General features: G+C 40.7%; 1 protein-coding gene across 1 annotated transcript; it reads right to left on the minus strand.

The window, feature by feature from the left end:
* Positions 1-5,083: 5,083 nt before the first annotated feature.
* Positions 5,084-13,580, minus strand: LOC118102022 (transmembrane glycoprotein NMB). The gene is made up of 12 exons (XM_035148158.2): positions 13,392-13,580; positions 11,581-11,676; positions 11,337-11,483; positions 10,853-10,987; positions 10,037-10,198; positions 9,672-9,956; positions 8,631-9,554; positions 8,360-8,533; positions 8,138-8,240; positions 7,034-7,239; positions 6,853-6,943; positions 5,084-5,648 (listed from the first exon to the last, which is right to left on the minus strand). The coding sequence occupies exons 1-12, from the start codon at positions 13,450-13,452 to the stop codon at positions 5,504-5,506; spliced, it is 2,529 nt and encodes an 842-aa protein (XP_035004049.1). The 5' UTR covers positions 13,453-13,580; the 3' UTR covers positions 5,084-5,503.
* Between the last annotated feature and the right edge of the window lie 1,267 nt (positions 13,581-14,847).

Raw genomic sequence — 14,847 nt, forward strand, 5'->3', positions numbered from 1 at the left:
AAATTGAATCACATGGACACATTGATTGGATTTGGGGGTTTTTTTTCTCTTCCCTTTGTCTCCCTCCCTCTCTCCTCTCTGTCTCTCTCTCCTTTTACAGTAATGGAATACCTTATTGATATTCTGGGCGTCTGGGGCAGAGCCATGACTGTGCAGTTATTCTATCCTTTTCAAATGCAGTAGATCCAGTAATGCTTGCTAGAGTAAGGGCTGTCAAATACCTCTCTAGATATTTTCAAAGAACAAGGTTTTTTTTTGTCGCATGTAATGCAAAGTCATGACTCCGAGGTTTTTTCTGGATCAGAACGTAAAGATTGGAAGAGGTCACAGGATAGTGACTGTTGTTATAGAGGGTGCATGAACTCAATGACTTACACAGCAGCACTCTCCAGGAAGCCATTATCAACATTTGTATTGGTTTGAGTTTAATGTGACTTTGAAAGCAATCTTTTAATTAGCTGTTGCTGTGAAGGTTGCTGTAACAGTGCAGGCAGGGAGGACTCAAGCGCAGAACGTCTGAGGCAGTGAGGTTACTTTTAATGGAAAAGGAGAATCTTACAGAGGGACGGGTGGAGGAGCAAGCAGGTGGGTGGACAGACAGGTAGATCGGCCAGACTGACCAAGAGCTGATGATACAGGCAACGCTTTGTCTCAAATTGGATACTTCAGTTAGTACTCGTAAAGGTAATGCTTTAGAGTACAGCCTGCAATGTACAGTGAAAATACTCTGGAATTACGGTGTAACTTTTTGTACTAACACTAAATTAGTACAGTACCGAACCAACTTTGCATTAAAATTGAATTAAAAGCTGTGATGTGAGTGTGAAGTCTAATTGTAAGGCTGATACACAAAGAACAAGTTTTGATATTCCAGAGTTTGCTCTTGAAATGATGAATCAACAACTGAGAGAAACAGTAAATATGCTTTCAGACATACCATGAACTTTTGATATTCTCTTGAAATATTCCAGAGGGGCTGTATGAGAACACGAATGTCCGAATAATTTGCTCTGGAGTTTTTCCTGCCAGCCCCCTAGTAAAAAATATTGTTGAAAGATTGTTGCATGTATAAGCACATTCAATGCAAGTTATTTTCTATGAGGAAGCACGTTCAAACCCTTACAGAAGACTGCAGTGCATGTTCCTCACAATATCCTCGCTAGTATTGTAAGAGAAGCGTGTGTGTGTGTGTGTAAGATCTATAGTCATTTTAATAGAGGTCTGGAGACAGGCTACCAATCCAGTATAAAGTTGACGTAATACTGAGCATGCTCCGTGTTGAATGGGTGTGGTACTTTCTTTCCCTTTGTGTCTCCAGTGAACCTTGTTACCTTAATCTTGTCCGTTTATTCTTTTTTTAGACGTAATGCAACACACAACCAGATGTAACATATTGTGTCACAGTTTTTGTCCTTCAAATACGTGCTCACTGTTACAAATCAATCAGCAGTTTCTATTCTAACCGGCACTGAACACTTTCTCTGTTGAAATTTAATCATGGGTTTCCTCTTCTTAATGGAGCATCCGTTACACACGCTAGTGAAAACAGAATAGTCTCTTTTTCAGTCAGACATTCATAAACGCTCGCGTCCACACTTTCCTGTACGAGGTCTGCATGGACAGCTCTGGCTCTCTGTGTAATAAATGTTAGTCTTTTCTCTGTAATCTAATCAGCCTGCTTCATGGTAAGTAACTCTCTCCTCCCCCTCCCTCACCCTCTGTCTCACGCCCTGTCTCACCCTCTCTGCAGAGAACACATCTCACTCTCTATTGTTTTTCCACATCCTGCTCCAACCTGCCCACATGGCCTCTGTCACAGTTTTAGACCTGTGCCAAGACAACATTTGCATACCTCCACTCTAATTAACAACATATATGTCAGTCACACAGATGCATAAGCAAAAAATATACAACTCAACGATTTTTGACTGGACTGTATCGGTAATACTAACCCTCAGCCAGATGTTACAGATAGCAATTGATCCTTCTGGTTCTTGAAGAATTCCCGTTGGGGCCTTAAATTCGTCAGTGTCAGGCTACAGTATCAGTTCCCATTTCCACACACTATGCTCACAGTATGTACCGTCTCTGTTATATGGGAAAACAGGGTATAAACTTGCTAATATAATTTTATTTGTATGGGACAATTAAGTTAAATTCTTGAACCTTTAAGTTCAAGTTTTGGGTGTGGTCAGAAGCAGAACGTGACTTTTACAAAAGAGTATGCATATATGTTAAAGAAATTATGCATTTGAAAACAGTCATATAGTACATTCAGTACAGCAGTATCTTTCTGCCACCATGGCACACTAAAATGTCCACCGCTTTGTCATTTCTGATGCAACCACAGAGAGGCACTGAAGCTGAGGCTGCTGTGTTTCAGGAACAAGAAGGATGGTGGTATGATCCCAGGCTCCTCCGGTCTGCATGCCGAAATGTCCTTGGACAAGACAGTTCCTTAAAACTGCCCCTGACAGCTGTGCCGGCAGTGTGTAAATGGTGTGAAAAAGCATTTTGCATTGTTTGAATGGGACTTGTACTGTAAAGTGAGAGGTTGATAAGAGTAGGAAAGTGCTATATATATTCAATCCATTTACCATTCAGTTTAAGCTACAGCATGATAACATTATGTATATGCTGATTGTAGGCTGCAGTGTGTCTTCACTATATCTGTGACTTTGGTAGGTGTCTGCCGTGTGGAGGACAAATAAAGCAACAGATCTGTTGCCAGGGAGCGTTGAGAATAGTCAGAGCAGTGTAGCTGCTTGAATGGTGTCCTCTCATGACTCATCTATTTTTTGCTTACCCAGAGTAGAGTCAAAAGTAAGATAAAGGCCTAGTAACCTGACCAAATAAAAACTAGTCAGCCTTTAGCTGGAGTTAAAACACTTCCGCCAGTGATGCTGATTTGCTTTTGCTGTGACCTATAAACAGCTGCAGGGTTGGTAAGATCCGGAGGAGCTGTCAGGGCCGAGATAGAGATCATTTGTGAAAAATGATGGTCTCCCAGCAGAGCTGTTGGGTTCTGCCTTGGCTGCAGAACACATCTGGAGTGAACAGAGATGACTGAACAGCACTTGGTACATGTGACCAAGAGGCATGTTAGCAGTCGAGGATGATTAATGGCTGTGTTTGCTAATGACTGCAAAAGAGCACTGCAGTATGGAAGGATATTCACATGGAATACGTAAGTAAAGAGAGCCCAGGGCCAGATCATCAAGTTACAGACCCCTGGGTACAAATGTTTTACGGGCCCCAAGCCAACTTGGTTTTATATTCAGGATTTGTTTTTCTTTGTTTAAAGGTTCAGTGTGTATAATTAAGTGACATCTAGTGGTGAAGTTTCATGTTGCAGCTGAACACCCCTCACCTCACCCTCCCCTTCCAAACATGAAGGAGAACCTGTGGTAGGCATTAAAACTAAAAGGTGCTAACTGATTTCCACTTCTTAATGGTGGCACGTCCCTCCCATTTTTTCTCATGTTCTCTTTTGTTTGCTGCACCGACTTTGGTTTGTTTCCCCCGATTTCTGACTAGTGCAGATTAGGAGTAACATAAGGAAGAGCAGGGTCAAGTCAAACTGCTGTGACGACGATGACCCGACCCCACAGAAAGGACATTGTGAATGATTTATACTTGGTGAAAACCACACTAATACAAAATTACTTGTGAAAGAGTGTTTTGTCGAGAAAAGCACAGTAGATATCTCATATTTTGCTGCCCAGACACTAAATTACTCTTTAGCTACAGTGGCCCAAGTTTTAAATCAGTAACAGCCTTCTCAAAAAACACTTTAAATGCTGACCGCGTTATCTAGGACAGACATAATCTCTTTTAGTTCCCCATTAGTCCACATGTTCTTGCTGTGTCGGCCAGAACATGGCTTCTTCCATTAAGGATTTTGCTGCAGTGACGTCAGCCTTTTTCTCCTGCACTGCAGTGTGTCATATCATGTGCATGTAACCAGCAGCTCTTTGTCTGCTCAGTGCACAGATGTAGTCGGCAACATCATGGTAAATCTTTTTAATTGAGCAGAGAGTGAAGCAGGATGGATGTATTTTTTAGCACACTCAGCTGCAGTGAACCTATAACCCCACCACTTCCTGAACACATCTCTGCTACTATTAAGTGCTGTAGACCAAACAGAGCAAATGAATCTGTTTTTAAAACACTGTATTGTATATTATGTATTTTATATAATTTATGAATGTGATGTGTTAGTGTTTTGTCTAAAACTAACCTGTGGCAGATTGTAAATGTGTAATACATGGAAAAGTCCTCTTCAGTTTGTTGGTAAAGAGGTTTAATTAACCAAACAATAAAGAATATCAATTGAGATAATGGTTAAATACTGTGGGATAAAGTCAATTCCACGCTCGTGATGGATGTGGAGCTGATAAATGCAACAGTGACGTTAAGTGTGATCAATACTGGGGAAACGTACACCATAGAGGGTATCATCAAACCAAGGCCACTTGACAGCAAAATCTATCATGAAATGTACTTATATTACCTTATTGTCTAACTTCAAATGAAATACATGTGAGCACTTGTTAGCAACGTTGTATGCAACAAGATATTGCAGAGATATAGTTCACTGACTCAGTGTTTCCGGGGCACACTCAGAAGTGATGAACACTTGCGCTGTGTCTCAATTCTGGGGCTGCATCCTTCGGAGGCTGCATTTGAAGACCAATTGCGTCAGATCAACAATTCCACAGTAATGACAATATATGTTGATCAGAAAAAAGACAAAGTCAGCATGTTATATTGCTAGCCAACATGACGTTATTCTCAATTAATTAAGTGTATTTCCTCAGATAACTTGAATTGGCAGGCTAAAGCATCCTAGCTGGGTTCATCACTTTTTAGTGTCCCCTGGAAACACAGTATTTGCAGTGTATTTTCTATTTGTCACAATAGCATCAGCTCCGTTTCTTTAGCTTAGCATCACTGTTTCTGTATTCACCTAAAATGTAATACTAGCACATTTATTAAGAAGAGCAATCACCTGCATCATGGCTGACCAGTTATTCTGATTACTAAAAAAGGAATGCACACTATACAGGACAAAGCAAACTAATGATGTTGAGAAAGTTCCATTTTATTCATTTTAGCGTAGCAAACATTATAATTATTCGGTGGTGCGCGTGATTTAAATTACATTGTAAAGAAATAGAGCTGAAATGCATTAACATTGATTCTCCAATTGGTTTAGTATAAGTAGGCCACAAATAAGAGCTATGGCTTCTAAAAACTATCAGTGTCAAAATAAATATAACTTTCCTCTAAAATATTTCAACATATTTTATTACAACTTTATTACACACGTGACTCCTTTCTATTCCAACAAATGTGTTTTACATGGCTGGTTTCACTCTAACTGGTTCTGGTTCATTAGATTGAATGGGAGTTACAAAATACTACAGAAGAGTATTATGTGTATAAAGCCGATATGTTAGCACGTGTTGTAGATGTTGAGTGCATGAGCTGCTGATGATATTCACACCATCCTCCCCTGAAGCAGCGGACGACTTTCTCCTGGCGACTGCCGGCTCAACAAGTTCCACAACAACAAAGGCACAGACGTGACCGTCGAGCTGCCTCCACTCTGGTCTTCTCTGAGAGGCTGGTACTGCTTGAACCGTCTGTTTCGATACATGGAATAGAAAACACTTACTCATGACAAAGTTCAAGATGAGTATATATGGCACTTAACAGTTAAAAAAATGTATGTCAACATCTGTGTTTTTGGGTGAAATGTGTTCACAGCTGTTGGATGGATGCCATAAAATATGATGCAGACACTTGTGTTCCCCTCAGGATGAATCGTAATGACTTTAGTAATCCCTTAACCTTATCTCCACCACCAGAATAACATCTTGACTTGTTCAATCCTTTGGAAATGGATTTGGATTTAGACTAGGGGAGTGAGGCCCGATCACAAGTGGTCACTAGAGACCCAAGTGAAAACACCAATTCCAGGTATGAGGAGATGTAGTTGGACTGGGAGGCATCTGGCCACATTCTTTTTTTAATGAAAGTTGTGAACTTCGATGCGTCCTGGGCCTCATTCGTCCTCTTTCTCAGTTTCAAATTAGTAAATCTTATTTCATAGTTGAGCTGCACACAGAACATTGATTCACTCAGCCCTTCTTGGCTCTCTCTCTTCTCTGTCCTTCTCACAGCGACACACACAAAGATACATAGACGACAGACTTATCTCTATAGTCACACTGACTAAAAACTAAATTTGGTCTCATGAACAGAAATGACATATATGTTTATTTGCATATAGAGCTGGGAAGTGAGATCTGATCACAAGTAGTCACCAAGTGGAAAGACTAATACCAAGTGTGAACTGCCGCACTTAGAGCTGACCACTTGTGAGCAGATCACCTGAGACAAATGTAAATACCAGGTCTGAACAGGGGCCATGTGAGCATGTTTTCATCCTGATGTTATCAGAAAGCATTGTTGTGCAGACTTGTCGATCAGGGACCTGTCAGTTTGGGTGTTCAATATTGTTAATTTAATGGATTGTTGTGGACGCTGGCTGACTGACACACCTAGATTATTGTCACCGTGTTCTTCCTGCTATGACAAGTGGGGAAAATGTGAGAAAGATCTATCACACCCACGTCAAAGTTGAATCACAATAAGACAGAGAAAGTATTAATGCTGAGAATGGCAGTGAACTTGTTTTATATACGACACCAGGATCAAAGATTTACCACAATTACAATACCCTTGCATGCCGTAATTTATGTTTCGTTATTGGGTTTTGTTCCTCGCAATCAAAAACAAAACTTTATCCCCAGATTAACTTGGGTTCATATATTAGTGACTCACCTGTACATCAAACCAATACAACAGACAACGCAGGCGAGAACCATAACACCCAGGACAGTGGCGGCTGTTCCAGCTGGGGAACCACCAGAGGCTGTAATTAAAGCACATTGAGAGAATGAGAAGGAGTAACATGTAAATCAAGTGATTAAAGTGGCTGATAATTACATTTTCTTTCACCCACCTACTGTTACACTGACTCTGGCACTCGCCACAGCAAGACTGACATCATTGGTCAAGGAGACATTGATGCAAAATACTCCAGAGTCATTGAAGAACTGGCGAAGGATCATCTGACAGTCCGGAGATGGTGTGGCTGCAATACAGATGGTTTCCACTGGTGTGATACAGTCAGCATCTGAAATGACTGTGCATACCTCACTTGGCAGACTGAAAGAAGAACAGAGGAGACCAGCAATGAGTGCACATAATAAACTTAGCTAACCAGGAGAAAAGTGCTGTATTACTTAGAAGTTATTTATCAAGATAAGAGAAAATCTTGTTTTACTTTAAGTGGTAAACTGAACTATAAGTGAACACTTTGTCCCTCTGTGTGGTCTAAATTGAGTGGGAGACACTTCATTTTCATTTGCAGTTTTGATTATTGGAGATTCTTACATTTGTCAAATGGATTGAGTTCAACTTTTTAGATAATCTGTAGATTGTCATCACTGTTTTAATGTTAAGTTTGAATTATAGACTGTTTAAATATGGAGGACATGACATGACAGCTCCTGTCCTGAAGCCAACACATCTCAATGACCCCTGGTGGCTGCCTGCAGTATAGGACACAAACCCTGCCTCCTCCTTGTTAGTGGATGGGACATGGACCAAACTAAAAAGTCAAAGTGCATGTTAAATACATTACTCTCAAAGGTGGTTTCTGTCATTTTAGATTATTCTAAATTATAGAATCTATTGTTAACTTTCCACTAAATTTTGTTTGTTATTTCAGTTATTCAATGCAATAAAGAAGAGGGTAAGAAATTTAGATTGACTCGTGATTGATTGAGCGAGTGTATCACACAATCACTACTGCGCAGACTGGCTGCAAATGACAAAATAGCAGCATCTGCATCCAAGATATTTTAGCTTAATTTTGTGCAATGGGAGGAAGTGGAGATGTGTCCTCCATCGTGTATATAAATATATATATATATATAGACTGTGGTTTGAATGAGAAGAAATTATAGTGTAAGTTATGGAGCTAAGTGGAGCTAAATTAACAAGCACAACTTTACTAACTTGCAAATTGCAATGACTCAATGACCTCAATGAATGTACCCACCTTCCCTGACAGGAGATGGTGACGTCCACAGCATTTTGAACCAACTCCGTCGCCATTGACACAACATTGGTCACCTGTACGATCTCTACACTTTCAATACCCTCTGCAGGGTTGAAATATGAGAGAGATTTTAACACTGTTAAACAGCACTGTTTTCATTAAAGCATTATATTATCAGATGAGGAATAATCTACCATAACAACAAAAAACATGTTTGCTTACGGACGACATCCACAGAAGTGGCAAGGGAGCCATAACGGTAGACCATACAATCAGCCGCCAGCTCTGGTGCTTGTCGTTTAGCCAAAACAAGAGCAACTTGAGCTGGATCTGCTTCCACTTCAGCTGTAACTTCCCCTTCACCTGGAGCAGCCTCTTCCTCAACAGCTGGTATCTCTGGGGAGAAATAGAGAAAATGTGTCATAATATCTCTGTAACAAGAGCAGCTTTTTTATTTTGTGTGTACTTAGTTTAGATTAAAATAGATACTCACCCACAGCAGCTACAGTAGCTACAACTTCATTCTCAGTTTCCTGTACTTCAGCCTCAGTATCAGCTGCAGCATCCACTGGTGCTGCTTCTTCTACAACTGTGGCCTCAGTGGCAACAGGAGCGACAACGTTATCAGCAGGGGCTGCTGTTGCAGCTGGGACAACCTCTGCTGCAGCATCAGCATCAGTAGCCACAACTTCAGCTTCTTGCTCCACAGTTTCTTCTGCCACAGGAGCAACAGTGACTCCAGCAGTGACCTCAACTGCAGTTTCTTCTCCCTCTGCAACAGGGGCAACTGAGGCAGCAGCATCAATCACAGGCACATTTTCTTCAGTGACAGCTGTTGCAGCATCTGTATCTGCAGCAGCTTCATCAGCAACAGCTGTATCGGCATCTACAGCCGCTGTATCGGCATCTACCGCCGCTGTATCGTCAGCAGCTGTCTCGACAGCAGCTGTATCGGCAGCAGCTGTATCGACAACAGCTGTATCGGCAGCAGCCGTATCGACAGCAGCTGTCTCTGCATCTGCCGGCTCTTCAGCTGCAGGTGCAACAGGGGCAGCAGTGGCTGCCTCCCCTGTTGTAGCATCTGTTTCCTCTGCAGCAGCATCTACCTCTGCAGCAGCATCTACCTCTGCAGCAGCATCTACCACTGCAGCAGCATCTACCTCTACAGCAGCATTGGCAGGATCTTCTTCTGGAACAACAGCTGCATCAACTCCTGCAGGTGCTACCGAGGCAACCTCTATTACCTCTGCATCTGTATCAACAACTGCTTCTCCATCGACTGTATCTGCAGCTGTGTCGGCTGGCTGGACAGAAGCAGCAAGCGGGGTGGCGTCAGAAGCAGGGACATCCAGCGCAATTGCATCTCCTGCCTCAGCTGGTGCTGCTGGAGTGGGGTCTATCACAATAACTGCTGGAGCTGCAGAGGCGTCAACAGGAGCCACAGAGAGAGAAGTTAAAAACAACGGAGCGAAACAGAATTCAGACATCACATAGGATGGCATTTACAAAACAAATGATGAGTACAAAATCTTACAAGCAGTGGGGTTTCCGCAGTCGCCGGGGATGGTTGCCATCAGCACCACCTGAGGCTTGAAGGCCCCAACAGCGAGGTATGTGTGTGTGACAGTTTGCTCTCTGGAGATCAGAGTCCCACTGCTGTCGCCAAAGTCCCAGCTGAAGCTGATGTCGGCGTTGCCGAGATACTGGCTGGGATCATGGAGCTTAATGCTGAAAGCAATAGCTCGGTTTTGGATGAAGTTCTGGTCGTCCTGGTTTATGTCACTGAGTTGGGCAAGTGATATGCTGAAGGGAACCTGGTCTGATGACAGATCAAAAGATGTTGGGATGTTGTGATGGGGATTGTTAAAGGTTTGAGTTACAAATTGTTGAATGGGGTACCTGTGACAGAGAAGACTGAGGAGGCGTAGCCGAGCGGGATGAACTTGTCTTTGCCGCGGCAGTGATAGATGACAACCTCCATGTTATAGGAGCCCAGGGGAACATTGTCTGTACCGATTGTGAGGGAGGAGGACGGTCCATCTGCCACCTGCCAGTATCGCCCTTGAACACAGCAACAATGGGATCATTTACAGTAAACTGGTAATCAATGCACAACTCAGTTCAATTACACCTGGAGACCCACTAGATATCACTCATTATACAGTAAATATGATGAAGCTGGTTCATGTTTAATTTGTGTGTAAGTACAGTAGAATTATTTGAACACAAACTCATATAAAAAATACCATATAAAACTCCTCAAAGGGCTTCATAGATAGACACATAGTAATGTACAACCCATAAAAAATTAACAGCACACTTTATATTCAGTGTGTATTTCCTGTTACAGTGTGTCTCCATATTAAGGGTGATGATGACACATCTACCACATATACAGTAAAATGTTAGAGACAATCACAGCTTCGTCACATGCCCCAAGGCAAATTTTAGCTTCACTGGGTAAAGCAAAAGATCCCATTGATAGTTTTACAACCTTTTATGATGTGTTTCATTTTGTCTCTATGGAGAGATTAAGGATTTTAACGATTTGGTTTTCTCATCATTCAGTAATTTACTCAGTAATAGCATAACCCTTGCCGCTATTAAACTCAAGTGGAGCTAAAACATTACTACATACAACATAATACATTATAGCCCAGGTAACAAGCAATTAACTAAGCTTTAAACAGACTCATTTATTTTCTAAATCTTTACCCCAAGTCTTCCAAACGAACACATAGTGAGGTTTCTTGTTCTGGCTCCTGTTGAATGGTGTGCCGTCTGGAAAAAGTCCCGTCTGCTCAGTGTCCTGGTTGGGATACACAGCCTGACCCTCCTGATACTGTTGACCTGAGAAACACGACCGTCATAGATCACACATCAGTATAATGAAAGACAGGGGGAAATATCACCTATATATTAAGATGAAGCACCACAGGTGAAATAAAATTAGAACATATTATTAATATTATTGATTGAAATAATCTGTGAGGGGTTCGACTGGCAATTAAAGAGTCACTTATTGTCAAAGAAACTTTATCCAGGAGTAATACTGTCCAAACTGCTGCAAAAGGTCAAATATTACCATATGAAGTATATTTTGTAGTAATAATCTGCCTGTGGTTTTGATCATTAATGAGGAAAGTGAAAAAAAAACAATGACATTACAAAACAATGACATTACAAAACGTCAATTTACCGTCGATGGTGCAGTTACGTGCCCACACCACCTGACCGTCTGAGAGCGCCGTCTGATTTGGCGGGAAATTTAGATTAATATTGAAGGTTGTTCTTGCTCCAGTCAGAGTGGGTCCATCACTTTTAAGGTCAAAGGTTACTTCACCACCTGGAAGACAAAATACACACAATTTACCATGTTTAGATCGACTGCCTTAGAGAAATAGCAGCATAAAAATAAAGAGTGAGGGAGAGAGAGAGCTCACCGAACCAACAGTTTCTGAATCTGGTGTCTCCATCCTTCCAGACAGGATACATCCGTGAGTTCCATGAGCGGTAACGTGTGAACTGACTTCTTCGCTCTGCGAGGAATATAACAAACTCTTGAGGAAAAGAAGCTTCACTTTGCAACTCATCAAAAACAAACACAATCACTGAGGGACTCCAAGGGAAGTAAAACAAATCTGAAAAATGTATCTTTAAAATCTTTAAAATACACAGTTGATTGTACATAGTATAGTCACTTATATATTTATATTAGTGCTTGTGCAGGATTAAACACACTGTATAGCATTCATTTCATATTTGAGCAGAGTTAGAGTTTGTTGACTTTATTTATTTATTCATTTGATTGGGACAGTGCTCATTTATCAACAGACAAAATAGCCGACTGTAACTTTGCCAGAGTTAGCAGTATAAGCTAATTTTCATCTGTTGTCCCTATAGCCAGTTCTTAAAAGATAACCTGAAATAAAAATAAAATGACTTATCTTATACAATTACAAAATAAATATCTTTGGATAATTAATGTGCATTAAACATACCATCCAAATTAACTTACAACAATTAAAACACGACACCCAATACAAATATGCAGTTAACAAATACATTACAATACATTAGAATAATCAAACAATACAATGCAATGCTCAGATACAAATGTAAACTAAATCATATTAGATAAAGTGGAATGACTACACATGATCACAAGTTTGGTTTGCTTCAAGTCAAATCTTAAGTTTGTATTTAAAGGTTACCACTACTATTTCTTAGGTCAACAGATTCCCTATTCCAATAGTTCTTAAAAATAAACATAAATTATTCATGATAATGAAGCAACAGTAATGATAAAGATGCTCATGTGAACGTGTTGTCGGTGCTGAGGGGGCTTCAGGAGTGTCAGGGTTCTTGGTGGTGGGAGTCACACGACCTGCAAACTCCCTCAATCCCCTTCATGTGACTATCAGCTGAGCAGCAGCATCGTAATCCCAGAGAGAGGAATGAGAGATCCCAGACTCACTGGCTTTTCTTCTCTCTCTCTCCTCAGTCTGAGGTGTGTGTGTGTGTGTGTGTGTGCGTGTGTGCGTGCATGCGTTCATGCATATGTGCGTGTGATTGTGTGAATGATTTTAGTTGTGGGTGTTCTGAATTAAAAGACATTCCTTGGGAAATTGTCATGAGAAACAAAGTAATTGCATCAAATTGGCCTGAAAAAGTTTGTAGATCTTGTCTCTGTTAAACAGAGTGCAGAGTGTGTTAGCGTGTAACCAGCGTAAAACGACAGATCAATCCATTTGCTGCTCGATTTATTATCCAAACAAAGAAATACAGTTATACAGTAAAGTTGTATTTAATGGGAAACGTAAATGTTGCGGTTTACATTGGACACAGCGATTACAATCACTCTGCCTGATGTTGATACAAAGGTCCAACATCCAACACATCAAAATTACTTAACCTTAACAAATCCTTTAGACTCGTATTCAAATTTTAAACTTTGAATTCCTCAAACAACAGAGAAAAACAAACACTGACTTTGCGCCCTTCAAGGTTAGTTTTTCAGTAGATATTTATGTTTTACATATTCCGGTTACAATTGAAAATAAAACTGATTTTGTATTGGTAAAAAAATTCATTGAAAAGTTGTTGTTTTTGATTGCAGATAAACTCGAGAATGAGATTCACAAAGTCAAGAATAAAAATGAAGCGAAAAAGTGATGACATTTACAAAAGTAAGAACAATAAAAACCACACACTTGACCAGAAACTGATTTTCAGTAACTTCAGATGTACTCACGTATGGCGCTGGCTGATGTAAAAGCAAAAGTAAGCAGCAGCAGCAGAGCCACGGTCGTCATCCTGTCTCTGTTGGTCCGTCTCCTGTCTCTGAGCCCTGATCTTCACCCGGTGGTCCTGAACCCCAACACTACTTCCAGAGAGACTTGGGAAATATCTCCTCACTCTCTTTAAGAGGGCCTCGGACCTGAATTACCATAAAATTTCTTCTCACCTCTGACATCATTGTGAGTCTGTAAACTGGCACCACCCCCTTTAAGAGCAGATGTAAGAGCTGTTTTGTTAAACTGTTATTGTGAGTGAACAAAACAAACGGTTTAATTCATAGCTTTTGACCTGATTGTTATTATCTTTTAAATTTGTTTAAATTTTTATATTCATACCAGAACTAATTCACGTCGTGTGAGCTTTGTGTTTTTGCTTTTAAGCCAAATTCCATCAGATGTTTTCTGATTCTGATGCTGGATTTTACAAACTAAAAAGGCTACAAGATCTCCAACAAGGTGCTCGGGCAAAGTTACAGTTCAGGAAAAATAGGATAAAGAGCATGTAACTAACTCAAGTGAACACAAAATAAGACCTGAATGGAACTAATGGCCTAACATTCCTCTTCAATACGATCAAAGTGCACCAAATTGCACACACTAATAGAAATCAGTCCCTTAAAGAAAGTGAGAAGAACTTCCTGGACACACCCCTTTGTCCAAACCTGCACCAAAATTGAATGGGTTCTTTTTTGGCCCAGACCCAACCCTTCCACCAAGTATTAAGAAAATCCCTACAGTGGTTTTTGCATAATCCTGCAGACTGACAGAAAAAACAACAATGAAAATATGGCCTTATTGTTGAGGTAAATATCCTCCAAACATCCTTCAAGTATAGGATGGATTATTGGAAAATCACAAATGCTTTCTACACAGTGTAAATTCTAATTCTGTATGTGATGTCTGCTTTGGGATGGAGAGTGGTGAGAACCGTGTGCGTACTTTGAGTCATGCCTGTGTTTGACGTTTGACCTCACAGCTATGTGAGCACGGGCGTCACAAGATGAGAGTGCAGTTGGCAAATCAATGGCCTCCTTTTATTCACTCAGCCATTCCTCCGCATCTTGCTGTCCACCTTCAGGCTGCCGCAGCTCCGAGAATCTGTGCTCGCAGCAACGCAGACACACCCTCAGTTCATGAGACGTGTCCCACAGCTTCATTCGGATGGAGACAAGAGGAAGAGGTGATGAAGATTTTAAGTTTTTGCTCTGAAATTATCCCAGAATTGGACAAAAACCCTTTGCATCAATTTTAACTGTTTTTCCCCCCTCTTATTTAGACTGGGTTCTTTCATTTTCTTCAAGTAACTTGAACATAATAACATCAATAAAACCGGAAACAAGATCTCATTGATACATCACAATGAATTATTAATGTTATTCTGATGGTCTGAGACTTTTCATGTAATCAAGT

This window comes from Hippoglossus stenolepis, chromosome 3, assembly GCF_022539355.2.
Source record: "Hippoglossus stenolepis isolate QCI-W04-F060 chromosome 3, HSTE1.2, whole genome shotgun sequence".
Taxonomy (NCBI): domain Eukaryota; kingdom Metazoa; phylum Chordata; class Actinopteri; order Pleuronectiformes; family Pleuronectidae; genus Hippoglossus; species Hippoglossus stenolepis.

Bases quoted from the DNA above. Each gene is read 5' to 3' on its own strand.
- LOC118102022 (XM_035148158.2), bottom strand. From the start codon at position 13,452: ATGACGACCGTGGCTCTGCTGCTGCTGCTTACTTTTGCTTTTACATCA. The intron at 11,484-11,580 runs GTGAGCTCTCTC...TTTGTCTTCCAG, and splicing joins ATTCAGAAACTGTTGGTTCG to GTGGTGAAGTAACCTTTGAC. The intron at 7,240-8,137 runs GTGGGTACATTC...TTCTTCTTTCAG, and splicing joins ACCATCTCCTGTCAGGGAAG to TCTGCCAAGTGAGGTATGCA.